The 27,946-nt window shown below is 46.5% G+C and overlaps 8 protein-coding genes across 8 annotated transcripts; 5 read left to right on the plus strand and 3 right to left on the minus strand.

The window, feature by feature from the left end:
- Positions 1-136: 136 nt before the first annotated feature.
- SERLADRAFT_478073 (uncharacterized protein) lies at positions 137-1,440 on the plus strand (the record flags this gene model as incomplete). The annotated part of the gene is made up of 5 exons (XM_007323155.1): positions 137-268; positions 325-564; positions 621-725; positions 777-886; positions 945-1,440. 4 exons carry the CDS (start codon positions 378-380, stop codon positions 1,338-1,340), a joined length of 798 nt encoding a protein of 265 aa, XP_007323217.1.
- Positions 1,441-1,528: 88 nt separating this feature from the next.
- Positions 1,529-2,327, plus strand: SERLADRAFT_400896 (uncharacterized protein; the record flags this gene model as incomplete). The annotated part of the gene is made up of 2 exons (XM_007323156.1): positions 1,529-1,982; positions 2,068-2,327. One exon carries the CDS (start codon positions 2,106-2,108, stop codon positions 2,319-2,321), a length of 216 nt encoding a protein of 71 aa, XP_007323218.1.
- Positions 2,328-2,790: 463 nt separating this feature from the next.
- Positions 2,791-8,511, plus strand: SERLADRAFT_418108 (glycosyltransferase family 90 protein; the record flags this gene model as incomplete). Its single annotated transcript, XM_007323157.1, has 15 exons — positions 2,791-2,836; positions 2,885-2,986; positions 3,167-3,703; positions 3,783-4,156; positions 4,226-4,929; positions 5,005-5,090; positions 5,152-5,355; positions 5,587-5,637; positions 5,775-5,861; positions 6,067-6,480; positions 6,610-6,983; positions 7,053-7,744; positions 7,818-7,903; positions 7,977-8,180; positions 8,243-8,511. 15 exons carry the CDS (start codon positions 2,808-2,810, stop codon positions 8,310-8,312), a joined length of 4,014 nt encoding a protein of 1,337 aa, XP_007323219.1.
- Positions 8,512-8,689: 178 nt separating this feature from the next.
- SERLADRAFT_400899 (uncharacterized protein) lies at positions 8,690-9,313 on the minus strand (the record flags this gene model as incomplete). The annotated part of the gene is made up of 4 exons (XM_007323158.1): positions 8,690-8,847; positions 8,900-8,986; positions 9,053-9,146; positions 9,207-9,313. The coding sequence occupies 3 exons, from the start codon at positions 9,220-9,222 to the stop codon at positions 8,923-8,925; spliced, it is 174 nt and encodes a 57-aa protein (XP_007323220.1).
- A 3,588-nt stretch (positions 9,314-12,901) lies between these two features.
- On the minus strand, positions 12,902-13,171 carry SERLADRAFT_340681 (uncharacterized protein; the record flags this gene model as incomplete). The annotated part of the gene is made up of 1 exon (XM_007323159.1): positions 12,902-13,171. A coding segment is annotated over one exon (270 nt), but the record flags the coding sequence as incomplete, so codon positions are not given.
- A 533-nt stretch (positions 13,172-13,704) lies between these two features.
- Positions 13,705-14,767, minus strand: SERLADRAFT_442614 (uncharacterized protein; the record flags this gene model as incomplete). Its single annotated transcript, XM_007323160.1, has 2 exons — positions 13,705-14,556; positions 14,645-14,767. 2 exons carry the CDS (start codon positions 14,765-14,767, stop codon positions 13,705-13,707), a joined length of 975 nt encoding a protein of 324 aa, XP_007323222.1.
- A 1,598-nt stretch (positions 14,768-16,365) lies between these two features.
- SERLADRAFT_400901 (uncharacterized protein) lies at positions 16,366-16,816 on the plus strand (the record flags this gene model as incomplete). Its single annotated transcript, XM_007323161.1, has 1 exon — positions 16,366-16,816. A coding segment is annotated over one exon (198 nt), but the record flags the coding sequence as incomplete, so codon positions are not given.
- A 297-nt stretch (positions 16,817-17,113) lies between these two features.
- On the plus strand, positions 17,114-17,563 carry SERLADRAFT_400902 (uncharacterized protein; the record flags this gene model as incomplete). The annotated part of the gene is made up of 2 exons (XM_007323162.1): positions 17,114-17,220; positions 17,297-17,563. A coding segment is annotated over one exon (185 nt), but the record flags the coding sequence as incomplete, so codon positions are not given.
- Positions 17,564-27,946: the final 10,383 nt, after the last annotated feature.

A 27,946-nucleotide genomic window follows, 5' to 3' on the forward strand; every position in this document is an offset into this window, starting at 1 on the left:
GAGGCGCAAAAGCCCGACATGAGTGGAAGAGCGATCACACTTCTCCCCCGGACCGTGTGCACTGAAAGGTCCTGATACTGTAATCCAGGTATCGAGAGCATACACATATAAAGTAGGGGCCATCTGGTATATTACTTACAACAATAGATAGCAGCCCCCGCCTTTCTCCCCCACACTGCGAAAAGCCCCCGACTCGGAACTCCTGTCTGGTTAGCGAATTCGCGAGGCAATTACCGACTTATCGTTAAAGTCACGGTTGATAGATAAAGTATGTCGCACATTGCTTCAATCTCCACCCTATCCGCTAAAGCTCAGTGATATAAGGCGTCGTCTGTCTTCTTTGTCACGGTCGACGAGTCCTTCAAGTTCTGACCACCATGGGTAACTTCTACGACGAAATCCCCGAGAACACAATCGAATGGATTAAGAAACAGCAGATGTTCTGGGTTGCATCAGCTCCCCTCACCGGGAGCGGCCATGTAAACGTCTCACCAAAGGCTACACCAAATTGTTTTCATATCATCAACCCACGCAAAGTGTACTATGAAGATCTCACCGGGAGTGGTGCGTAGCTCCATACTTCATGTGTCTGCGTTCATCCTCCTCAACTCTGAGTGCAGGTATCGAGACTATCTCCCACCTGCGCGAACCAGGAAACGGAAGAATTACGATACTCTTCCATGCCTTTGAGGGTCCACCGAGACTGGTGAGACTGTTTGGCACAGGTACGTTACCGACGATCTTTTAATATTATATATCATTCTGAACATCCGCAGGAACTTTCCACGAATTTGGTACCCCGGAGTTCGATGAGTACGTTCCACTCGAGGGTCGAAAGCCTGGTAACCGCGCTGTCATCGTCATTGACATATATAAAGTTGGAACAGTAAGTTGTCCCAGTTGCCCTTACGAAAATTCATATCACGTTTTTCCTTCTTCGACAGTCATGTGGTTACGGCATCCCGTTGTACAACTTCCAATCACATCGTGTTCAGCTATATCGGTGGAACGACTCCATGGAAATCTTTGACAGAGAAAACGATGCAGAGAGCAAATCCGAGCTCAACAAAAAGGGCATCAAAGCTTGGTGGACAGTGGAGAACTTGAGAAGCTTAGATGGCCTACCAGGGCTGCGTCATGCACATGTTGCACAACGAACACCAACGACGTTTTTCGACCGAAATGCTAAGGAAAACAAGACACCCGTACCAAAGTTGGGAAGAAGTAATAAGAAACGGGAGCTTGGTTTCGATGCGCTTCCTGTGAAGCTGGCTGCAGCGTTTGCGTTGGGGGTTGTTGTCACCACCGTTTATGGGAGGGTGGTTCAGACGATGGCCTGAGGGGAGGTATCCTTCGTGAGTTTGTTGAGAATGTATGTATGATTTGATGAACTTTGTATTATTGTATTCTACACTGGAATTATCATTATCTTTGTATGTCATTCAGAGCGATGTTGTTTCGAGTCCATCTTTCTAGTTTCGACGACTATGAATGCATGGAGGCTCATCGTCTCGCAGCTTTGCGCCCGACGTACAGCCGTATAGTGTATGCTGTATCAGCCAGCGAAGGTGTAGGGTACGTTTTCAACGGCCGGGGACCATCCCAAGCACGAAAGCGCTAGTCTTCTATAAGTTAATGAGTCAGAAGATAGGCGCTCCTGATCAACTACGAAAGCTGGCTAATCATATTAATGATTCTCAATACTAATCCGAAGCTGAGTCGCTGAGGGTGTTCTTTCAGGGTTTACTATGGGCGCAATAACGTCGAAGCTCGTCGAAGCTCGAAGTTCAAGGCGTAACAAAGAACGACGACAAAAGGAGCAGGCATCACTCGATCATATATTCAAGCGATATCTTCGAGGGTCCTCCAAAGGTGCCTGTGAGCGCGATATACGGGGATATGCAGTATCGCATGCGAGGATAGTGGGTTACATGCTCGTAGTGTAGTGGCACCGCCTTTCGCAGCACTCTTCTCTGGAGCCACTAGTAGAATAGGAAGGTCAAGAGACGAATAAGTAGTAAAGATAGGGCCGAAGAAACATCACTCGCTTAACAGATAGAACCATACCTGTCACGTCTGCATGAAATTCCTGTATTCTCCTGCACATGGCCGTTCGTCGAATTGAGGATAAGGGCGGTCACATAACGGAGCGGGACGACCGTTGTCGCAAGGGGATGTGGATGTGCTATCTGGGGTGCCCAAATTCGAGCTTGAGGCACTGCTTGTCTCTGATCAGGGAAGGTTGGAATTTGTGTACGGCGCTATCCTGTCATAATATTGCGTCGCAACTAGTTGTCTACAAGCCACCAAAGGGGGAATAGGAGCGTCCCCAGCGACCTGTTCTCTTTTGAGCAAATTGATTGAAACAGATGTGATCAAACTGTGAAAATCGATGAATATATTTCGTTGTTGTATCATACATAATCTGCTGATGTGACTTGCCTGATCAAAATCCTGCGGCCGATATCGTAGACAGTTAAAAAGATGATATGTCCAGGTTACATCGATAATCGAACAGAACCGCACTGCGCACTGTAGGAGCAGCCTCGTCCTCTACGAACTTGGGGTCCGCACGCGTCGGCAATCCGCGACTCTTTACTGGAATAAAGACCTTGAACTGAGCCAGATTAAAGAGTTCATTCCAGCGTCCAGTGAGTACCTGCCATTACGTTTGGCAATATTGACAAAGTTGCTTCCGATTCTTGTAATGAATTTTATGAAAGGAATCAGTCTCCGACCGTTTCTAAGTCAGAGATACTGGCGAGCTTGCATATGCACCATCATCGTCTGTAACCAACAAGCTCACCATGGCAGAGTCGCGCGAAGCAGGGAATCTGTACGCGTCTTATCAATACCCTGCCAAAATTACTCATACGTCTTTTAGCGCCGAGGTAAACCCCTCATCTGAAGTACAGCATTTGCCATCCCTGAAATTTAAAATGCACTACCACCCATATCCTCCTAAGAGAGGCATCGAAACTGCGAGGTACAGCACCGAGTGTCAAGCGTCAAGGTGCAAGTATCTGTCATGGTCCAGCACCAGCTGACAGACCCACCAGCGGCTATCGCTATCTACCATGCTATTTATCTGTCACATCTCCAATGCAAATTTGCCATCACCATCGAGTCTATTTCTTCGTAGACCCCCACCGTGACTTCCCACTAGCATCCATATGCCCCGGTTCTGGTTCTGGTGCTCCTCTCGTCGGATGATACGGTCTTCCTCAGTCCGCAAGCTCGTCGTCGCCGTCGTCGCTGCATGCATCGTCGTTTTGTCTTTCGTGGTGGACCTGAGATATTCGGAGGTCTTGCCGTGTGGATTTGACCGGTCGCGGGTCGCACTGGAAAGGCCCTGGGATCCGTGGCATCCACACCCACTTCCACGGTGTGCGAATACATGCCCTCGGCTCGATTCGGGTGGATTGCCTCCCTATCTATCTCCCGCACTTGCCCAAGCGCCTATCAAATCAAATTCCCTAATATCGTCAGAGTCAGAGTCGGAGGAGCTGCAACCTCATCAGTACGGTGCAGATGGCTTGCTTATCGTCAACGCAGAAGGCCCCCACCCCATTTTCGAGCTGATGAAGCGTGCTGAGGCTTCCTGGCGTTCAAAGCTCGATCGCGCCAGCAAGACCCTAGACGAAGCTGTCGCAGAATACAAAAGACGCTATCATCGTGCTCCGCCCATGGGGTTCGATGTTTGGTATGTCGTCCATCTTTTATTCTTGATATCTCTCTTTCTCTTCTGTATGCTCCTTCGAGGTGATCTGATAACCTTGTAGGTGGCGTTACGTCGTCGAGAACAATGTCCAGTTGCCAGACGAGTACGACCAGATATACCACGACCTGGAACCCTTCTGGGGACTCGACCCTCTCGACCTGAGTGCTATTCTGACGCAGCTGGAGGTCGATGAGGGGGTTATCACCATTGGAAAACACCACCCCACCGACCCTATCACCGTCTTCAATACCACTCTACCAGAAAATCGGCAGAAACTGCTTACAGAGATGGTGAGCAATGTGTTGGAGGTGGTTGAGGGGGTACAGTACGATATACCCCCGTTTCGGGCTGTGTTCTCCCCGTACGATAATCCGAGCATGCTTTCGGAGTACACGGTCAAGGCTATGGCTCTTGAGGCTGCTGCTGCACGTACTTGTGGGTGGAGTGTTGTCCTCGCTGCTTGTTGCTATATAGGACATTGCTGATTAATATCATGGGTTCCAGTTATCAACGTCAGCGATCTGCCACCTATAAAAACTCGGGGATGGATACAGGCGTGTTCACCGTCATCTCCTGCGCGTCAACAACCCATAGACCTCGACGCTCCGCCCTCACCGCCCTCAAAGAAGAAGAAGACATTCATCTTCGACCATTACCTCTCCATGGACCCCTGCCTCCACCCAACCCTCCTATCCCACCACGGCCAATTCCTCTCCCACAACCAAGGTCCCTATCCACAAAAAGCGCTCGTCCCGCGATTCTCCCAGTGCTCCACGCTACTCCACCACGACATCCGACCTGCAACGCTGTATAATTGGGTCGACGATATCCTCCCGCGCAGTAATGATCCGCCGTGGTACGAGAAAGTGGAGGATAGACTTGTGTGGCGCGGCACGAATACGGGTATTTATCATGCTCCCGGGACGCGCTGGCGGGATGCACATCGTGCGCGTCTTGTGAGTTGGGCACATGATTCGTCGGGTTCGGCTTCCCTTCTTCTTCTTACCAGTCGTAGTGCAGAGAAGGAGAAAGTCGGTCGGGGACAGGAGATTAGCAAGTCGCACATCAATCCTGCGCTGTTGGATATCGAGTTTGCGGGGAAGAGGGTAGGGTGTGCGCCTGAGTTTTGTTCTGTGCTAGATGGGGAGTTTGAGTGGCGAAAGCGGCAGACGATTAAGGATTCGGGAAAGTACAAGTATGTACTTGACGTGAGTATGGTTTTCTTGCATCACATCTGCAGGAGATGGTCGTCGTTGATGATGATTGATGATGTTATTGTATAGGTTGATGGTAACGGCTGGTCTGGTCGTTTCAAGCGTTTGCTCACATCCAATTCGTTGGTCTTCAAGTCGACGATATACCCTGAATGGTGGGTCTAATTCAGGCTATCATGATGTGATGATATGAACGAGAAAGGACGACGTGAACAGGTTCATAGACCGCATTGAACCTTGGGTACACTATATACCTGTCCAAGTCGATCTATCCGACCTGTACGACTGCCTAGTATTCTTCCGCGGCGGTCTGTATGGGGAAGGCGCACACGAAGAGCATGCACAGAGGATTGCGAACGCTGGGCGGACGTGGAGCAAGAGGTTTTGGAGGAAGGAAGACATGACGGCTTATATGTTCCGGTAAGGGTTACCATCTTTTTGACGTGTGTTAAGGGGCTGACGGAGATGGTTTGTGATGTGTTGTGTGGCAGCTTGCTTTTGGAGTATGCCCGAGTTATGAGTTATGATCGGGATGCGATGAGTTTTAGGTAGTCGGGCTGCGAGTTTAAGTTGGCTGGGAATCAAGGTACGATGAAGACGGCGATGGCTTGATTGAACTGGCATTTGTATTTTACCAAACCTATCTTGTAGTGACTGTGATACCTTTGTCCGCTGTTACTGGTACGGGCAAGTGTGCCTGTGGTAAGTTGACTTCTAAACTCGATCACCGCTGATGCTCGTCTCGGGATTCTCCGTCAACGCTCTTCTCGATCAGTCTTATCTGCCCCAACACTCATAGCTTGATACTTACGGCCTCTCTCCCTTCGATTTCTGGAAAGCATGTGTCTTTTGAGATCAACTCCACCTCTAGAAGACGACACGCATGGCAACGATGGTCTGGTACCGAGTAACTCTCGTTCAATCAGGTTCGTTGGCATCTCACGAACTTGGCCCTGCACAGGCGCCCATCCAATCTGCCATAAATCCCCATCTCTCGTCATGAAAAAAGAAAGAGTCCGTAAATTAGGCCATGGATGGTCCTCACCACCAGGCTTGACCGTTTGACCGTTTGAACTTCCTCGTGTGTCTCCGCCCACCTCCTCGAATGGCAAAATCTGCCTTTTTCCGCAGACTAGTCGCCCTCGCCGCCTCTATCGTCGTCATCTCCGCCGTCGTCAAATATCCCCAAATCATCTTCGCTTCCGACAGATCAAAAACCGTACAAGACCCTGTCAATTTTCAGGCATGCGTGTCTGGCGCTCAGCTTGATTCGGCGTCTTCGCTTTCGCCGCCGCCATTGGATTTGCCTGCGCTGGAAGAAGAGGAAGAGGACGGGGAGGCGAGAGGGCTGCAGCCACATCATTACGGCGATGATGGCCTGCTTGTCGTCAACCTCAATGGGCCTCACCCTATTTACGAGCTCATCAAGCGTGCAGAGGCATCTTGGAACGCCAAGCTAGATCGTGCTAGCAAAACTTTCGAACAAGCCATTGCAGAGTATAAAAAACGCTACCATAGGCCTCCCCCCAAGGGCTTTGATCTCTGGTGCGTTCGCGTCTCCCTATCCCCGATCGCTACTCGATCCTCGATCGATCGTGTAGTAGAGTCTTCGACATCTCGACATCTCATATCTGAGTGCGCTGACTGACATGTAAAATTATGAACTGTTTGCAGGTGGGACTACGTCGCGAAACACAATGTCCAGCTACCCGACGAGTACGACCAAATCTACAAAGACCTCGAGCCCTACTGGGGCATAGACCCCCACGACCTTGCCTCCATCCTCTCCCACCTCGAAAATGACAAGGGCGTGATCGTGATCGGCAAACGCCCCTCCAACGACTACATCACCGTCTTTAACTCCACTCTTCCGCCAGACCGCCAGGGCCTGCTGGCGGCGACGATCAAGGATCTGCTAGAGGTCATACAGGGAGTTCAGCAGCATATACCTCCCTTTCGCGCTGTGATGTCTCCGTATGACAATCCTGGGATGCTTTCAGACTATAGGATCAAGTCTATGGCGCTCGAGGCGGCTGCGGCGCGGACATGTAAGTGTTACGCGTCTTTATGTCCTTGGGACAGTCCTAACTATTAACCCTTCCCATTTTTGTGTCCAGTTATCAACATCAGCACTCTACCACGCATAGAAACCGAAGGATGGATACACGCTTGCTCTCCCTCCTCTCCCGCCCACCACACCCCTCTCTCCCTCACCTCTCCTCCTGTCCCTCCTCCCACCAAACGCTTCATCTACAACCACCCCCTCAGCATGGACCCCTGCCTCCATCCCTACCACCTCACCTCCCACGGCCAATTCCTCTCACACGACGCCGGCCCCTTCCCCCAAAAATCGCTTGTCCCCCGGTTCTCCCACTGCTCTACGCTGCTACATCACGACATACGCCCCGCGCTCGCTTATAACTGGGTGGAGGACATTTTGCCAAGGAGCGACGATCCGGAGTGGGAGGATAAGGTGGATGAGAGGCTGTTGTGGAGGGGGAGTAATACAGGGATATTTCATGGACCTGAGACGCATTGGCGGTATGCGCATCGCGCGAGGCTTATCCGCTGGGCGCATGATCTCGCTGGCTTCACCTCCCTCCTTCCCTCCCCCCCTTCTCCGACCGAGAGAGTCGGAGAGCTGGTGGAGAGCAAGAAAGCTTATTTGGGCCCGGCGCTGCTGGATATCGAGTTTGCTGGAGAGCCGATTGGATGTGACCCCGAGGTGTGTCGTGTTTTGGATGAGGTGTTTGATTGGAGAAGGAAGCAGAGTATTAAGCAGGCGGGGAGGTATAGATATATTTTAGACGTGAGTCCGGCATCTCTATTATATTCTATTATGCAGAGAAAGTCAGTTTGTTGACGACAATCTGTCAATTTAGGTCGATGGGAACGGCTGGTCCAGCCGTTTCAAACGTCTCCTCACCTCCAACTCTCTCATCTTCAAATCGACAATATACCCTGAGTGGTGAGTTGCTCGTTCCATACCACTGCATTCAAACCGCTTAACAACACTAATCCCTCACCCCCAACCCTCCCAGGTTCACAGACCGCATCGAACCCTGGGTGCATTACATCCCCATCCAACTCGACCTCTCCGACCTCTACGACGCTCTCGTCTTCTTCCGTGGGGACCCAACAGGCGCCGGCGCCCACGAAGACTTGGCAAGGAGGGTGGCGGAGGAGGGGAGGAGGTGGAGTAAGGGATTTTGGAGGAAGGAGGATTTGACGGCTTATATGTTTCGGTGAGGCGTTGCGTTTTCGGGGGGGTTGGGGTTGAGCTGACTTTTAGACCGGCTGGTCTTAGATTGTTCTTGGAGTATGCAAGAGTGATGAGCGTGGATCGGGATGCGATGACTTTTACCGAGGAGAGTTAAAATTAGATGAGTGACAGTTGAGTTAACTCACGTCGTGGACCACCTGCGATCTCGTCGTCTGCATGTTGGTGGGTGGGAGGGAGTTTGACGGAGGGAGGGAAAGATAATACTTAAGAGAAGTGGGCCCGGATTGTGGTTTTGTGGTTTTGTATGATAGTACAAATCCCTTTGATAGATATGCGCTAGGGCAGATTGATGACTCTGTGACAGAGAACTTAAACTGAAAACTTATCACGCGTCGTGATATTGGCTGTTTTGGCTCATGCGTCCGCAATGTTGAGGTTGTCATGGGTGGGGACCAATATGTGATGACAGTCATTGTATATAGCCACCCTTGCTGTGATGCTGCTAGTATTTCAAGCACGCATCATAGTTGTGTACGTGTGCAATAGCACCTGTGAATTCAATAAAACTCCACTCAGGAGCACCTTGTTGATGCATATGGCACCCACAAGAAGAATGGTGGTCACATGAAGCAGACCATGAAACTAGAGCTTGAATGATTCCTTCTGTTTGTTCAATCCCCTCAGTTGTTCTGTATGCGAGCATCAGTAAAGTGTCACTTTCCTTTGAAGATCTTGACTCACCTTGTGTGAGGAATCAATTTTTCTCATTGCATTCCCATCATGTTGTGGTTATCCAACTTGTTCCCCATCACTCCTCTCACCCTTGGGCTAGAGATCACAGCCGGTACTTTATTACTTCTATCTTTCTTCTTCTTATTTTCCCTTCATACTCACATTCTATTGTACTTATGACAAAGGAGAACCGTCATAAATCCTTGAGAAGATATCCAAATGGCATAGCCACGATTCAATGCTATGTCCGGGAATACTTCAGCAAGAGATTAATCAGCAATGTAGGCTGTGACTCAGTATCTTCTCATGGGCTTACTGATACAGCCAACCATACATCTTTTACTAAGGCTCTCTCTCATATGATTAGTAAATACAATACTTCCCTTTTTTCTTATTGGTTAACCGTGACCATTTAGTCAGGCTGTAATGACCAAGAGTTTCTTACTCTTGTGCACAACTCAGACAAGCATAAGAGAAGAGAGAAGGAAGGGATCACCCCTTAGGTTTCAACAAGTTAGTTATGCTAGACAACAGGAGGGCTTGCTGAGGAGTCTCCTTGATCTATTGAGGTAAATATACTAATACAGAGTGTTTGTACTTATGTACTGTACAGTTGATAAAAGCAGTGGCTGATGATGTCAGAGGGCGCAGCCCGTGTGACCAGCTCCACTGCGTGAGAGACTTGTATCTAAAATAGAAAGAAAGGCAGCGCAGCGCAAGAAAGGGGAGTTTGAACAAAAGGGAAAGTGCCGCATAGCACAGTGTGTGAAAACTACAGAAAATGGTTTACAGAGGAGAATGAAATTTAAAGGTCCGAAAATGTGTTATTGTAACACTACCCCCCTCTAAGGCTCGACTTCCAGGCGAGACCAGATACCGGAGGTGGTAGTTAGATTTTCAGACATAGTTTGAAAAAGGGAATTAAAAAGTTTTGAATCCATGCCTCTAAGCTTCCTAGGAGCCGAGGGATTCTTAGAATAAAATTTGCGAACAGCATTGCGGGAATTGTCCAGATGGGCTTCTGGTTCCCACGTTCTGTCCCCGTCTCCATAGCCCTCCCATAGGACTAGGAACTCTAATTTTCCATGCTTCAAGCGTGCATCCACCACTTGTTTGACTTCGAACTCTTCTTCACCTTCCTGGGTGACTACAACCGGTCCGGGCTGGTCTACGTGCTGTCCCAGCAGCGGTCCTTTGTAGGGTTCCACATGGCTAATATGGACCGTGGGTACTACCCTCATCCGTTTTGGGAGTTCCAGCTCCACTGCATTGGGTTTAACTTCCTTAATCCAGTAAGGGCCAATCCACTTTTTGGTCAGTTTTCTAGACTGCCGGTCTTTTAACTTTAAGTGGTCGGTGTCTAACCAGACCAGGTCGCCGACCTTGTAGTCAGGGGCCTTAGAGTGTCTATGCTCTGCCCTGTCTTTCATCTGCTCTGCAGTTTTGAATAGCACCTTGCACGTTTCATCTAAGACAGACTTCATGTCTTTGGCCATGTTCCCAGCAGCCTTGTTCTTGCTTTTGCCAGGTTCTACACCCATTCTTGGAAGGTAGGATCTTGTAACCTCGAAGGGTGCTTTTCCTGTAGCCGACAACTGTTTGATATTGTATGAGAACTGGGCTATCTTTAGCCACTCGGCCCAATCCATCTGCCTGTCGTTGATAAATATACGGAGGTATTGCTTCAATTCCTGATTGAGCCTCTCCGTTTGTCCATCAGTCTGCGGATGGAACACTGTTGATAATTTAGGTTTGATGCCCAGCATCTGGCATAGTTCTTTCGTAAACTCGCTGGCGAATTGTGGTCCTCTATCAGAGATAACCGTTTCTGGTAACCCATGGATAGACCATACAAAATCTTTAAATAAATCTGCCGTACCAGTGGCGGTAATGGTTTTGTTGGTGGGAATAAATACCACTTCTTTGGAGAAGCGATCTACTACCACCATTACTGAATCATACCCATTTGACTTGGGCAGATCCGTTGTGAAATCAACCAATATATCTTGCTAGGGACCAGCTGGTATCGGATTTGGCATAAGTTTACCGGCCAGCGGTTGGTGAGAATTCTTAGCCATGGCACATCTCAGACAGGATTTTACGTAGTCCTGTACGTCTTTGACCATGCCAGGCCACACGTAGTTTCTGGAGATCAACTCCATTGTTCGTTGCCACCCAGGGTGCCCAGCCACTGGAGTGTCGTGATGTCTGTCTATTGCCTTGATCCTTGCGGACTCAGACACATAGATTTTGTCTTTAAAATGGAAGAGCCCGTCTTCCCATAAATAGTTTTTATTGCCGTCGAGGCGCGCCTTCTCTTCAGAGGAGATGTCTTTCTTGAAGACTTCCAGAAGATCGGAATCCTGCCTGATTTGAACATTGGCAACCCTTGATTGGTCTATCAGGGTGACACCTTTTTTGTCATCCTCTATGCCGTTGGCATGATCTTCTCTTCTGGACAAAGTGTCCGCTTTCCCCATAGAGCTTCCAGGCTTATGAATTAATTTATAATTAAACCTTGACAAGTATACCGCGTAGCGGGCCTGTCTTCAGTTTAAGTCTCGGGCCGTCATCAAATACTCCAGATTCTTATGATCGGTCCAAATTTCAAATTGGCGCCTAGCACCTTCTAAGTAGTGCCGCCAGTGCTCCAGAGCTCTAATAATGGCCAGCATCTCCTTATCATAGATTTGATGGTTGCACTCTGTAGGCGACAAACTATGCAATAAATAGGCACAAGGCCTCCAAAGATCATCAGGGCATTTAATTGATAAAACAGCCCCACTAGCAAAATCAGAAGAGTCAGTTTCTAGCCGGAACTCTTTATCTAATTCTGGAAATGCTAATATGGGCGCTGTCGTAAATGCCTGCTTAAGCTTATCAAAAGCTTCTTGTTCCTTGGCGCCCCAGTGCCAAACAACGTCCTTTTTAATGAGATTGTTCAACGGTCTCGTTATTTTTGCGAAGTTTTCAACAAACCTTCAATAGAAGTTGCCTAAGCCAAGGAAGGCCCTAACTCCTTTGACGCAAGTAGGTTCTGGCCAATTCAATATAGCTTGAACTTTCTCAGGGTCCATCCTGACTCCGTTCTGGCCTATTATCATACCAAGGAAGTCTACTTCCTTTACTTTAAAATTACATTTTTCGGGTTTGACAAATAGGTCCCGTTCCTGTAAATGTCAAAGGACTTCTTGCACGATCCTGTCATGCTCAGCCTCATGGTCCAACTTCGTAAATATTAATAAATTGTCAATGCAAATAAGGACACAGTTTTCCATATCCGCAAAGATCTCGTTCATCATGCTCTGAAAGGTCGCTGGTGAATTGGTCAACCCAAAGAACATAACGAGGGGCTCGAAGGATCCTCGGTGGCACATGAACATGGCCTTTTAAGCATCTTCTTCTTTGATGCGTACATTATTGTACCCCCATCTAAGATCCATCTTTGTTAAGATTTTGGCGCCAGCCAATTTGTCTACTAGCTGACTGATCAAAGGCAGCGGATATGCATTTTTAACCGTGTACTCATTCAAGTAACAATAGTCCATAATCATATGCTTCTTACCATCCTTTTTTGGAATGAAGAACACCGGGGACGTCATAGGGCTTTTGGAAGGTCTGATATAACCCTTTCTAAGCTGTTCATCTATGAAACTCAATACCTCATCTCTTTCTGGAGAGTGGTATCATGTGTCCTTTCCTCGGTTTGAAGGTGTCCTTCAAATCTATAGCATGGTCCCAAGGCTTAGCCTCTGGGAAGCGCTCTGATTTATGTTTTGAAAAGACTTTCCAGAAGTCATGGTACTCGGGAGGTACCAGCCTCTTAATCTCTTCTTCGGGTTTTACCTCATCATCGTCACCGTTGATCTTTTCTGAAGATCTGAGCTCATAAACGTGACCAGTGTTTATCTTCTCAAGATGCTCGTTGTGACGGACATGATTCGGTTTACCCAAGTTTACACACTCCTGAGGGCAACGTGACAATGTGACAACCCCTGTCTGCCAGTCAATCTCAGGATTGTGTTTAAATGGCCAGGTCCAGCCCAAGATTAAATTAATCTTCCCTAGTTGGGTAGCTTTGGCGGTGACTCGTTCTCCGTGTCCTTGGTATTCGACCACAAAAAAACATTTGTGTGTGATACAGCCACCTGTGTTAAGCGTACCATCAACATTATAGATGGGAATAGATACATCTAATTTTATAAGGGGAAGTCCAATTTGCTCCGCCCAGGCCTGATCTATGAAGATTCCGTTAGCGCCTGAATCAAGCAGTGCGCTGGTTGGGTGTACTATGCCCCGGGCAAGGTTTTCCACACCAACATCTAAGCGGATCTCTTTTTGGAATAAATATATGTGTATCACCACACGCCTTGGGATTTCTGTGGGAAGTGGCTCCGGAGAAGAAGAACAAGAGATATTAAAAGAAACTTGTTGTTCTATTTTGAGATTTTCTATATTTTTATTTTTATTTTTACCAGAATTAAGCACCCTATTGTTTGTCTTGCCGGGGCCACGCTCCAAGGGAGACTCTAGTACAGCGGTGCTATTATAAGTTGTTTCAGCATCAACTCTTTCATCATCTTGACCCACTGAATTAGCGCTCAAAGCAGCTATATCATCAGGAGGGTCCAAGACAAATCCACAGTCACAGCTTTGCATACAAGTACATACTTCAGATAATAAATTCAAAAATCTATTTACAAATTGGGGAGCCATCCCCGTCTTTCCTTTATTGCTCGTGCAACACCCCGGAGCAGGGGCCACCTTGTTGTGGTTTACTTCATTGTTTAAAGGAGCAAAGACACCCAAGTGACCTAAGCTCCGAACTCTTTTCCCTGAGTCTTCATCTCAGCAACCTGCTGGTCGTAAAAGAAGGCCCGGATCTCGTCGTACAAACGACCGGCCAGAGTCTGGAGCTGATCGTCCGGTTTTTCTGTTTCTAATTGGCGCGCCTGGCGCCCTTGGTTATTTTGAGCGGCCTGCGCTCCGTTTGGACACTGTTGGGCCATGTGCCCCTCCTGCCCACAGCTGAAGCAGGTGAATCTGCACTTTTGTCCGCCCTGGACCGCGCCAATATCCATAGGGGCTCCCTGCCCTGGTTGCAACCCAAATGGTTGGAACTTGTGAGAGTGATTTTGTTTTTGGTTTGATGACCCAGGGCTCCTCTGGGAATAGTTGTTTTTGGTGGTGGACCCGCCACCAAATTGCATAGCGTAGAGCTCTATGGCCCTACCAATTTTTTGAACCTCCTCAGCAGCTTCTGCAAGGTTCTTGCTCCGCATATCTTGTATGTAAAGCTGTTGTGCAATGGCCGGTGACACATTGCGGTCCAACAGCTCTACTGCATGTTCATTTCCCAAACCCCCTTGGATGGAGAGGGCCAGAAATCGGGTAACAAAGTCATCCATCCTCATATTTCCTTGTTTGAAGGTACGGATTTGCTGATGCGCCCGGTCATGCTTAGCTTGCGGTTTGAAGTATTTTTTGATCTCGACTTTGAGATCATCCCAGGTAGGCCACACTCCCGTGGTGTAGCACTCCTGCATTCGTACTTGGGCGTATTGACCCACCACAGGTCCTTTTAGCCGAGATAGCACTGCAGTGGCTACCTCAAAGTCATCGGCAAATGCATCCCAGTTTGCCTTGACCCAAATCTGGAGCTTGATCTACCATTCAGCGAATCGCGCTCTGTCTCCTTCAAAGGCGCCGGGGTCAGCGACGACTTCAACTGTCTTATTAAACTTCTTTTCAAACCGAGGGGGTTGCTGCAGGGGGGTTCACCTGCAGCTCGGCGAGTTGCGTGGTCAATGCCAGGATCTGTGCATGCATGTTGTGCAACAGAGCGTTAACATCAGTTTGTTGGGGTTGCGACAACATGTCGACTTGTTCTCTTGTAAAGTATAGTAAAAAGACGTAACTGGGGGTCCCCACTTGTTAGTTTTGGTGATTCTGCACCTTTGTGCTACCTATATATTTTCATTCCTTTCTCTATCTATTCTTCTATCATTCACTATTGATTGTGTTCTCTATTATTTCGCCTTTGTGGCTGCTTTGTTTACCTTTGTTTACAAAACTTCGGACAGTACTGCAGAGTCCAATGCTTCCTATTCTCTAGTTACTCACATTGGACTCTAGGTACTGTATACCTGTCATACTCTCTAATAATATAGTTACTCACATTGGACTCTAGTTCCAGTCCCTGATTGCTCTCAACAAGTGGCTAGACACTTCCTTCAAGCTTTGTTCTTAATAGGTTATGAGCCCTGTGCTCTAGCCATCTTTCTGACCTTATATCTCACCATCCAAGCGTCCTACTGCTTATCCATCGTAACCATCGTCTTCTGGGACTCTTATTACCTCATCCATCACCTCAGATTACTCTGATCTCATCTTGATCTCCAACAACAACTCCTTGTTGCAAGTTACCCCCATTTCGGACGCTTTTTTTGGTCTTATCTGCACCATATCTTGCCCAATCCTTATCTGATCGTCCTGTAACTTCTACCATCGTCTTCTACGGCCTAAATAACCCTAGAAGACCTGTCAGAGCGGTTGGATTTGAGCTGGATCTTTCTGTGAGCCTTCATCATCATTTGATCATCTTTTGGCCCCCTATTCCATATATCTCCACATCCTGTGCTCGGATCTTGGCCCTATTTGAGCCATCTACTACCCTATACTATTGCACTTTACACCCTCAATTTGGGGGCAATCCATCCACTCCATCATCCTCTGTGAAGTTCGCATTTTTGGCACTTTCACCCCTATTGGACTCCTATTGCATATCTCCACATCCTGTGCTTCACTTCTTGTGATATTTGGGCCATCTATTACTCTATAAAAACGTTCCCTATACCTCTGATTTGGTGGCAATCCATCCATCTTATCTGTCTCTGCATCAATTTCGACTTTTTGCCCTATTTTTCGCTTTTTGGCATATCTGGTGTGTGCATAAAGCTCCAATCTTCTCTACTCTGTCCATTATCAGATAGAACAAGCCTATAGACTGTGAAGCTCGCCTGCATTGCCTCAGTTTGCTGTTGCCTAGAGCCTCTCTCAGTCTGCGGTGTTTGGGGAGCTTAAGTCACTTTGTTGACTCATATACAAGCCCTATTAACCAACACTGTCTCGAGGCGATTTCTCTGTTAATATCAGTGTGGAATTGAAAGGGGAACACAGGCGTAACCCTGTAGCAGCACTAGGAAGCCTTAGCACCCTCCTGGATCACTTTTGGACGCTTTTTGGACCCTATTTGGACCTATCCTTGCACTTTCTGACCCTCTCCATATCCTCTCTCTACCGCCTCACCATCTTATCTGCTCGCCTCCTACTGTTGCCCATTGTCTTTGCCACTATGCCATCGCCTATAGCCGTCTCCTACATCATTTATCATTGCTCTATTGTCTTATACAACACCCATCATGTCTGACTCTGATCCCAAGTTCCATCCCTTGTCTGGCACTAACTACCCCCAGTGGAGTGGTGAAATGCAAGCTTGGTTGATGACCAAGGGACTGTGGAGGCTCGTCTCTGGCGCTGAAAAGTGTCCTGGGACTGACACTGAAGCAATAGAGAAATGGGAGTTGAGAGCTGAAAAGGCTGCTGGTGCATTATACCTCAATGTCACCAAAGAGCAGTGCATCCATCTTGATGGCATCATTGATGATCCTGTCAAGATCTGGGAGAAACTGGCAATTGTGCACGTCTCTAAGAAGCCTGGGACGAGATTTAATGCCTATGACGACTTTTTCTCTATCAGAAAGAAGGAGGACGAGTCCCTGCAGTCTCTCATGACCAGAATTGACGAAGGCATGCATCAGATTCAAAATCTTCGTCCCACTGGCTTCTCATTGTCTGAATTGGACGATGAATTGACATGCATGGCCATGATTAGGGCGCTTCCTGATCAATATGCCCACTTCACTTCATCTCTACTACTTCTGGGCACCTTGGACAAGACCCAGCTCAGGGATGCTTTCCTTGCTGAAGAGGTCAATCGCCGTCGTCGTGCTGAAGTCGATTCTGCCTTGCATTCTTCGTCTACCACTGCCAATAGCACCTGCACCCATCCTAACTGCCATCATTGCAACCAATCCACCACCTCTACTCGTGTTCAGTGTGATTTCTGTGGTTTACTTGGTCATACCCAAGACAAATGCCACAGATACATTGCTAGTCGCCAACAGGCAGTGGAGGGTGCTAAGAATCGCTACAAGCGTGGCAATAAGGCTCAGGCAGGCTCCAGCAACTCTCAGAATACCTCTCAGCAGCCCAAATCTTCGCCCAACAATGCCAATTCATCTACTGTGGTCACTGAATCAGCTGGAAATGCAAGTCTTCGTTCCATTCATCCCTCTGATCCTCATTGCACTCTCCAACTTGATACTGACATTGATTGGAATGCAGACACAGGCGCCACTTCTCATATGACACCTCATCGTCATTGGATGCACCACTATACCCCATATCGTGTGCCAATCAAGCTGGCTGATCACACTGTTGTCTATTCAGCTGGTGTTGGTACTGTGGTGTTTAATCCTGTGATGAATGGCAAAGTGGCTAGGGCTGTGGAATTCTCTAGAGTGCTTCATGTACCAGATCTTCGAAATAATCTCCTCTCAGTCTTGTATTTAACTCGTCAAAGTGGTTTCAATGTCACTATTTCGTCTCATTCCATGTCCTTTATGCGTGACAACACTCTCTTGTTCACTGCAACTATCAATGACAACAGTGCAGCATTCCTTGATGGATCTACTGCTGCTTGTGTTGAATTGGGACATTTTACTGCGACTATACCACTTGATTTGATGCTCTGGCATCGCAGATTGGCTCACCACCATCATGCTGATGTCAAGAGACTGATACAGAGAGATCTGGTCACTGGGCTTACACTGGAATCCAAGGCTGCTCCTGATCCTGTCTGTGAACCGTGCTTGTCTGGCAAGATGCATGCCAATCCATTCCCCTCATCTGATACTCGCTCTGCTCATCCTTTGGACCTCATCCATTCTGATGTACACCAAGTCTCTTCCCCCACATTCTCTGGTTATCGCTACTGGGTCACCTTCATTGACGATCACAGTCGATTCCGTGTTGTTGTGCCTCTCAAGGCCAAGTCGGGTGTCTTTGATGCTTTCAAGAGATTCAAGGCTTATGCTGAGACTCAATTGGAGCGTAAAATCAAGGCTCTGCGCGATGACAAAGGGGGAGAGTACATGTCCAAGGAATTTGAGCAATTCACAGATGACCATGGGATTGTCAGACAGCATACCACCAGGAATCGTCCTCAGCAGAATGGTGTGGCAGAGCGAGCAAACAGACTTCTCACTGAGCGTATTACTGCCATGTTATCAGAGTCTGCATTATCTAACAGCTTCTGGGGTGAATGTCTGTCCGCTTTGGTGCATGTCTGGAACAGGTGTCCCACTGATGCAGTGGCCCATGCCACTCCTTTGAGTTGTGGTATGGATGCAAGCCTGACATGTCTCACCTTTGCGTTTGGGGCTGCACTGCCTATGTGCATGTGCAAAAGGACAAAAGAGGCGTCTTTGGCTCTCATATGGAGAAATGTGTGTTCATTGGTTACCCTGAGGGATACAAGGGATGGAAATTCTACAATCCTACCACCAAGCGCACTGTTATCTCTGAGAGAGCTGATTTTGATGAGCGCTACTTCCCTGGCTTGAAGAGGTCTTCTGACAATGTCCCACCTCCACCTCCCACTCCACCTTCGCTATCCATGCCATTGGGCTGATTGAGGATGTCCCTGCACCAGGTCCAGGGGGAGATATGGGCCCACCAGCTGCGCTTCAGCAGCCTCAGCCATTGCCTGACAATGGGCCTCATTTGGACCTTGATGCAAAACCACCTGTGAATCAACCTCCTGAGCTTCCAAATCACCCTCCTCATCGCTCACCTTCTCCTGACTTGCCTATTGCACTGAGACGCCCTGTAAGGGCTAGGAGACCACCTAGACCATGGTGGCTTCAACACAGACAACCTACTCCTGCCATTGAGAGTGATGACAGTGATTCTGAGGCAGTTGATGATGAAGCGGCACACTTTGGAGACTCTGCTGAGCCTAGGTCATTTGCAGATGCAATGAAGCGTCCTGATGCAGATAAATGGAGAGAGGCAGCCATGGAAGAGCTTCAAGCTCATGAGCGCAATGGTACTTGGTCACTAGTGGAACTACCTCCTGGAGTCAAGGCTATTGGTGGCAAGTGGGTCTTCAAGATCAAGCGCAACTCAGATGGCACTGTTGAGCGCTACAAGGCCAGATATGTGGCCAAAGGTTATAACCAGCGCCCTGGCTTTGATTTCCTCGAAATATTTGCACCTACTGTCCGCATATCATCCATCAGAGTTTTCCTTGCCATTGCAGCCATCCACAACCTCCATTTGCGCTCCATTGACATTTCCCATGCATTCCTGAATGGAGTCATGGATGTCAAGGTCTACATGCATCAGCCAGAGGGATTCCATCAGGGTCCTCGCAATCTTGTTTGCCAGTTGGACAAGGCCATCTATGGGACAAAGCAGGGAGGCAGAATGTGGAACCAGAAGATGCACACTGTGCTTGAAAAACTCGGATTCAAGCGTACTTATTCAGACTCTGCCATCTATGTCTTTAACAGAGCTGATGTGCGCATTATCCTGCCTGTCTTTGTTGATGACATGACACTGGCATCCACTTCTACCTCTGCACTTGACCAAGCTGTCAAGGACCTCTCCCTGCACTTTAAGCTTCGTGATCTTGGCCCTACTTCTTACCTACTTGGCATTTCCATCACTAGAGACCTAAGTAATCGCACCATCTCCCTCTCCCAACATCAGTACACTCTGGACATTCTGGAGCGCTTTGGCATGAAGGACTGCAAGCCTGTGTCCACTCCCATGGATCCTGGTTTGCGCCTCACCAAGGACATGTCTCCCAAAACATCCAGTGATGCTGCTTTGATGAAGGACATTCCCTACCTTGCTGCTGTTGGTGCTCTGATGTATCTGGCCACTACCACTCGTCCTGACATTGCCTACACTGTTGGAGTCCTTGCCAGATATAACTCTAATCCTGGTCTTACTCACTGGAGCGCTGTCAAGCACTTGCTCCGCTACTTGCAAGGCACCCTTGATCATTCCCTTGTCCTTGGTCCTGATCCCAATTCCACTGAACTCTTCACCACTTTCTCTGATGCTGATCATGGTGGTGACAAGGACTCTGGTCGTTCTACTGGTGCCTATATTGTCAAGATGGGATCTGGTGCTATCTCCTGGAGCTCCAAGCTTCAGAACATTGTTGCTCTGTCCACCACTGAAGCAGAATACATTGCTGCTGTTGAGGCTGGAAAAGAGATTTGCTGGATGCGAAATTTGTTGAAGGAAATGGGCTATCCTATCACCTCTCCTTCCACCCTTCATATTGACAACCAATCTGCCATCTCTGTATCCAAGAACCCTGAGCACCATGGTCGGATGAAACACCTTGATCTGCGATGGCATTGGTTGAGAGATGTTGTTGACTCTGGGCAGATTGCTCCTACCTTTGTTCCCACTGCTGAAATGCCTGCAGACTTGTTGACCAAGGCTCTTGCCAAGCCTAAAGTGGAAGTGTTCAGGAAGATGATGGGACTTATTAGATCAGGGGGGAGCTGATGCTTGGGAGGTGCAGCATCAGGGGGGAGTGTTAGTTTTGGTGATTCTGCACCTTTGTGCTACCTATATATTTTCATTCCTTTCTCTATCTATTCTTCTATCATTCACTATTGATTGTGTTCTCTATTATTTCGCCTTTGTGGCTGCTTTGTTTACCTTTGTTTACAAAACTTCGGACAGTACTGCAGAGTCCAATGCTTCCTATTCTCTAGTTACTCACATTGGACTCTAGGTACTGTATACCTGTCATACTCTCTAATAATATAGTTACTCACATTGGACTCTAGTTCCAGTCCCTGATTGCTCTCAGCAAGTGGCTAGACACTTCCTTCAAGCTTTGTTCTTAATACCACTTGCTATCTGCGGATCTACCTCTTTCCAGCTGAGTATTGGATCTCAATCTCCGACTATCCACACTATAGTTTTTGAAAATGTATATAAAAGGTATTCATAATAAACCCTGGTCCAAACAGTTGTCAGGGGGTGGTCCGCTTGTTAAGCTGTCAACCCTTCTCCAGACTGGCGGAGGCAAGTGCCCAGCCTGGTCAGAGGTATTTAAAGAAGAAGATTTTGTATTCTAAAACTAATCAACAGTGGTTCCACACCAACTGCTGAGCTAAGGTACTCCACTTCACGCTGGGGGCCACATATCTGAAATTTATTGTTTCTTCTCCCAAATCACTACAAGGCTGTCGCTAGGAGCGCACCTATCTGCTATGCGGGATATTCCCAAACAATAATAATATCCCCTTAACCCTGGGGTCCGGGTTTGCACAATGTGCAAATGGATCAAGCCCTTTGACACCATGCACTTTGCTGCATCAATGGCTATATGGCCAAGGCACTTGTGAAGTTTGGTGGCAGATATGCGCTCAACAGCTGCATTGGCGCTTTTGTGGCGGAGGTTTGTGGCTCACAACTGGTACACACCACCCACTTTAGGTATGTGCCCTCTTATTTTTCCTCTTGGGTCATAAATGACACATTCGCCATTCTCAAAGACAGATTTGTAGCCTGCCTTGTCTATACAGCCAATTGAAATCGGGGTGTAGGCCACATTTGGTGCGTATAACACATCTTTCAGGCACACTTGTGTGTCTCTATGGGTGCTGTTGGGGACACTTATAATCATATCCCCTGTTCCTACAGCAGGGAAGGAGTCCTGGTTTGCCATGCTTATAGGGTAAGGTGCAATTGTGCAGTAATTGAGTAGGAGGTGTTGGTGAGGGGTGAAGTGACTTGTAGCACCGGAGTCATAGATTTCAATGGGCTTCTTGGGTCTTGTGCTCATAGCGAGCTGGTGAGCAAGGGCACTCCATGCACCTTCTTCTTGAAAATCTGATAGGCTCGCACTGTTACATTTGACGTGAACAGCAAGGTTCGCTTTTTCAGGTCTCTTTCCTTTTGTATCACCCACCTGTCCCTCTTCTTTTTTATCTCCTGGTGAGTCACCCTTTGACTTGTTCTTTGCAGGGCGCTTATGCTTCTCGCTGGGGCACTGGTGTGACCCATGTCCCTTTCCACTGCAGTTCCAGCATTCAAGCTTGCTGGCATCTTTGTTGTCTTTGCCGCCAGACAATTTTCCCTTTCTGTAATGACCTTTTCCGCCTCAATTTCCACGTTTGGACAATCCCTGTCCTCCGGTGGCTGACATCGCAATGTCTTCAGATTTTGCTGTTGGGCGTTTTCTGAATATAATCTGGCAGTCATATTCTTAGAGAAGGTACGAGATCAGTGTCTCTGGGTCCAAAGTCTGCTTTGACATATGTGCAGATGCTGACAGGTGCGACACGTAGGTGGCGTATGAGTGTGGTAGAGGCATGATGATGCTGGAGGTGAGTTCTTTGTCTGCTATTTGGACTCATGCTGTGCTGAGCTGTTCCCATAGTGCGTGGATCTTGTCCAAATGTGTGCGCAAGTCTCCTTTCTTGGCGCAGCGTAGGTTCAACAACCTTTCTCTCAGCTCGGACTGAACTAACTCTGTTTGGTTCTTGTTTTCTTGACAGATCATGGCCCACATGTTGGCGACAGTGGGCTTATTTAGGATCCTTCACAGCATTGAATCAGGTATAGTGCGACCTAATATGTTTCTTGCACGGTACTCCTTTTTCAACCAGGAATCAAGTGCTTCTTGATTGGCCTTGCTGACTGCTGCAGGAGGAGATGTTGTCGCTGTGGCCTGGCCAGCAGTCTGGCTAGTGGTCTGGGATAGTGGTATTGGCTTTTTTGCTGTGCTATGGAGGTGCTCGACACAGTCTTGGTCAGCACGGGCCCATTAGAGGATGTATTTGCGTACCTAATGTAAACCAAAATACTAGGTACAAGGTAAGTACATTACTAAAGATAAAAGAAAAGGTATAAGATCCTCACCTCAGACTTCATGGGTGAAGCTCTGAGGTGGGCATTTGTTGCTATGAGGGTTTTTAAAGAAAGACGGAAGTATAACCAAGGAGAAAATTGGCCATCAAATACACATGGGCCATCCAACCACTACACCTTCCTAGTATGGTGCCCTGCACCATACTTTCTCTTCATACAACGCTTGTCTTCATAACACATAGGCATATTGGAAGCCTGCTCTTTGATATGAGGAGTGGAGATACAGTTATTGTTTATTTATGAGGCAGTATGGACTGCAGGAAAAAGAGTTTCATTTGTGTTTAGCACATATAAGACTTTTGATGAGGAAAAAGAGAAACCAAGTGTGAGGCAACATTAAACTATAACAAAAACAATACCCGTCTCCGACTGCACTTGCAGGGAGTAAGAGGTACAAATGAGTTTGAGGTTAACAGATGCTAGAGATTATAGCAGGTAGAGGACTGAGAGTAAACTCAAGGGTTTCTGATGAGCAGTAAAGCAGGTTATTCAAGTAATAAAAAACTAAAAAACAATACATGAGTATGTAGGGTTTTTATAGCTAATTGTCTATCTCTCAGACCAGAAGTACAATAAAAGAAAAGTGGTCTGAGGATGAAACTATCCAATAAGAAAAAAGAACAACTATCATACAACTTCAGGTATTGATCAGCAGTTGAGAAAATGTACTAATAATAGGTAGTGTCATGCATGTTCAGAAACTGTATCCTTATGATGAGGTACAATCCTGACTAAAGTGTCTATTAAATTATCCAGGCACTGATGGGACTTGGAGCTGGTTGGCAAGATCTCAGCTACTAGTCCTTGTCCATTGTGCTGGCTGGCTGGGAGTACTACCGAGTCTCTGATCTGCAATATGAAGTGGTAACAATGGTTAAGAAAGCCTGTTAGGGCTATGAGAAGCAAGATGGCAAAGGATACCTCTAGCCCTAGAGCCAGAGGTGTAATGGGGAAAGTGTTTGAGGACAAAAACATGGAACAAAAAGATAAGAAAACATAAATGGTCCTTACACCAAGAGCATGTACTATTTATAATTCCACCAAAGCTAAGTGTAATACTCAAGCTGTTTGATGGTATACTTCATACATGACATCCAGAGTAAACATGGAAAAGGGTTTTTGGAGTCACTGTACCGTTGAATATAACCCAGGTTAAATTCAATACTGTGTGAGTGAGTGAGTGAAAAAGATCATTAGATTGAATCACTATCTATAAGTGAAGCACTCCCCAAGTTTACAATAATGTATCAGAGCTGATTTCAATAGGCAGCAAAGATTTAATATATCGTAGCATGTACTGTGACTGGCAAAAAGCCTGTGCAAAGACATCCTTGTGTGCAGCATAGGGAACTTTGTGAGCCAGACTTATTAATATGATGTTATGTTGCTTAATCTTGATAAAAAAAATGAGCACAAAGAACATAAAAAGGCTTGCAACCTTGGGCTACTGGGACCAGAAGAGGAGGACCAGAAACGTAGGAAAATGGTGCACTTTTATCCTGACATGGTTCATGCACTATCACAGCTGACATTGACAATACAACTACAGAAGCATTATATTAGGTGAGTATAATGAGAAGGCAGGCATAAAGCCAAGTCCCCACTGACACTTGCAAGGCGATGGAAGAGATGTCATATCCGGGAACCTCCGGAGGCAAACTCAAATACAAACACATGGTACAGTCCTCACAGAATACTTCCTGAAGCCACAAAGTAGTCCAATTTTTGGCAATAGTAAAGGTGCAATGTTCAAGGTAGCTTCATGAAATCCTAATAATTTTGTCCAGGGAGGCCCTTCATAATTATGTTTGAAATTTGCTACCACAAATCCAGCTCCTCAGAGGGAACTATAGGTATAGTCTAGCACCATATCATTCATAAATGTTAACCTTGGGTCCATTTTTTTGGGCATAATACACAAGAAATTATGACCATTAGTTCTATTTATTAATGCAGGTAATTAATCAATGAGAACTTATTCAACAACATTGAAAGAGTGTCTCTGACCTTTGAAAACAGCATTTTAGACAATGTGACTGTGCTATAACGCTGCCTCAGTTTAAATTGCTCATAATCAATCACTGCACTTTTGAGTAAAATATCAACTTGTATTTTTCTGGTGAAATCCTAGATAATATGCAAATAATGGTTGGGTAATGTTCTATTTCAGGTAATACCACATTTTTATTTCGGCATTTTGACTTTGATGCTGTGAGTTGATCATCAATATCATACTAGCTAGCTGGTGCTTAAAATACAAGACATTTCTAAATCTCTCTAAGTGCGCTTCTCTAAGTTCAACCACTGCATCACCATCAGTCCCATCCAACAAAACCACCAATATTATTTTTACTCAAATCACCTCAGGACTACTAGTAGCACATCTACATGATTATAATACATATCTAGCCCATCAATGTCTGGACAGTATCTCTGGTGTTTGTTTTCAACATGCTCCAAAGCCCCTGATTGTTGACTCTGGCAGCTTGTCAAAATCCCCCAGAGACATGTCACAGCCAATGAACTAAGACAGGCCAAAATAAGACTTGTGGGTAAACAAGAATGAATTGCTGAATGAGCATATAGCCAATGTATTGGCTCATATGGGGCTAGAATCCTGTTGATTGTGGCACCCTCTTCAATATATTCAAAGCCTGGTGAGTTTGGTTTGTCCATTTGCTGGTTATTATTAACTGAATGGTTTTATTTTTGAGGCCCTCTCTCAGTCCTTGCGACAGCCTCAGCAACTTAGAATGACAGTATGGATGGCTCTTGTCTTGCTGGTCCCTTGGAGCTGACTCAGACACTTCTGTGTAGTCGTGTTTAGCCTGGACATCTTCATCATGGTTGATCAATCTCCTCTTGTGAATTATAATCTTTAGGGAAGTCCCTTTTTGCCGCTTTTGCCCTGTTTGGTCTGAGTCTTCAATGTCATTGACTTTCAAGTTTTTTCTTGTTTGTGAAGCTGTCCTCATGCTTACACCCAGTGCTTTTTACAGTCTTTCTCAAGGCATGCACCTGTTTTATTTAGTCTAGGAGTGGGAGTGCTGAAATTTGTAGATGGGAGGAATAATCATATAGGCTATCATAGCTGTACATGTAGCTATAATGAAATCTTTTGTGTTGCTGTACTACAAGGTCATACCCAATAAGGAAAGAAAAATGATGATAAGATTATTGTGTTATTATCCTTCATGTTATTTGCTTATTATTTTGGTATTATTGAATTTAAAACTCTAATAATCCTAAGGTAGGGCTCATGCACACACCACTAACATCACATGATAAACCATGTCTAGGACATTACTTTTTGCAGAAAGTTAATGGCACTTGTAAATTGTATTTTCAAGCTAAAAAAAATTGCACAGAAAGCTTTGTCGTTCAATTCTCCACAACTCTGTGCGAGCCAATTTTTGAAATTGTGAGATTTACAAGTGCCATTAAGAATATGGAGATAAATACGGTTATTTGCTGCATGACAAAAAGGGATACACCAAAAAAGCGAACAACAATTGACGCACACATTCTGTCTTCATGCCTCAGACTGCATAATGCCAAAATGCTCATTGAAGAACCTCCAAAATCTGGCACCGCATACTTTTGGTGTCAGTAAATGTACCAGGAAAAGTAGGGAGCTTCAGATGGACAAAGAATATCAGAACAAAGTGCAGACAAACCGGTGACTACCACCAACCATTGGACATGCACTGACTGCATTTGTAGTCCGGAAGACACAACCTTGGGGCACTGGAGCACAACGAAAACAACACTCAGAAGAAGAGGAAGAGGTGGGAGTGGTTACCCATTTGGTAGGAACAAGTTAGTTGTTGGTAGACAACAGGAGGACTCGCTGAGTCCTTCCCCATGTATTGCTCCTGTATATATACTAAAATACATGAGGTACTGTACAGTTGTAAATAAAGTTTAAAGTCCAATGTCTAGCATGTGACCGGTCACATGATGAGTCTAGACATTGGTCAGGTGTTGTGTCACATGACTTGGTCATGTGACTATGAAAAGTCGAAAATGTAAAGTAAAGTAAATGGTCACATAACTGGTCATGTGACTTGGAAAAATAAAAGTAAAAGTGCAAAAAGTGAAGCGTAAGTAGGTACTGGTACGTCAATTGTAACATCATTCAGCCCCCCACTTCAAGACTCGTTGAATACTATACCTAGTGCTACAACTGCCAACACTGTACATCACCCTTTCTGGCTGAATGTTGACCTTCTTCTTGAGGCATCTGAAATCCTTGAACGGCAAGGATTTGGTACAGCTGAATTGCTACTGTCTCCACCACCATCTGATGCATTGGAGATGGTCAACTTTCTGACTACTGCAGATGAGGACCTTGATGTCTCTGTACCTGCCAGTGAAGGAGTTATTCATAAGCCAGGAAGGTGGTCAGATAACAAGAGTGACTGTGAGGATGGTGATGAAATATTTGGCATGGACCATGGTAGGCATGGGTGCACACTAAACAAGGACATTAGTGGCAGTCCTAGTAGTGGGGCTTTTGCATACCATCTCTGAAAGCCACTTACTGTAGTTGCTGCAACAGGGGCTTTGAAAGATATTCATGCTATTATGAAACCCCCACAAGCACTTGGACAAGGCTACAAAGACCCAGGCCTTGATATATACTCTTGTGAATGTTTGGAGGCAATGCATACATTCCTACATCATTATACCAACACCAAGTGTATGGCTCCTAGATATCAGCATCTATGACTGCGGCACATGGATTGGGGAGAAATACCTGGTTTGCACGGCAACTACGTACAAATACAAAGCTCTACATTGAGCATTGACTCAGCTTGCCAAGTAATCCATACGGAGGATAGAACCAATCCCGCCTTGAAGACAGTGATATTGCACAGGCCCAGAAGGCCATGGGTATCCTATTGGAACATTATCCAGATGAAGATCACATTTTGGTCTTTGACAATGCTCCCACTCACACAAAACATGCAGACAATGCTATCTCTGCTCAAAAAATGCCTAAATTTGTAACAATCAAGAGTT

This window comes from Serpula lacrymans (genome assembly GCF_000218685.1).
Source record: "Serpula lacrymans var. lacrymans S7.9 unplaced genomic scaffold SERLAscaffold_15, whole genome shotgun sequence".
Taxonomy (NCBI): Eukaryota; Fungi; Basidiomycota; class Agaricomycetes; order Boletales; family Serpulaceae; genus Serpula; species Serpula lacrymans.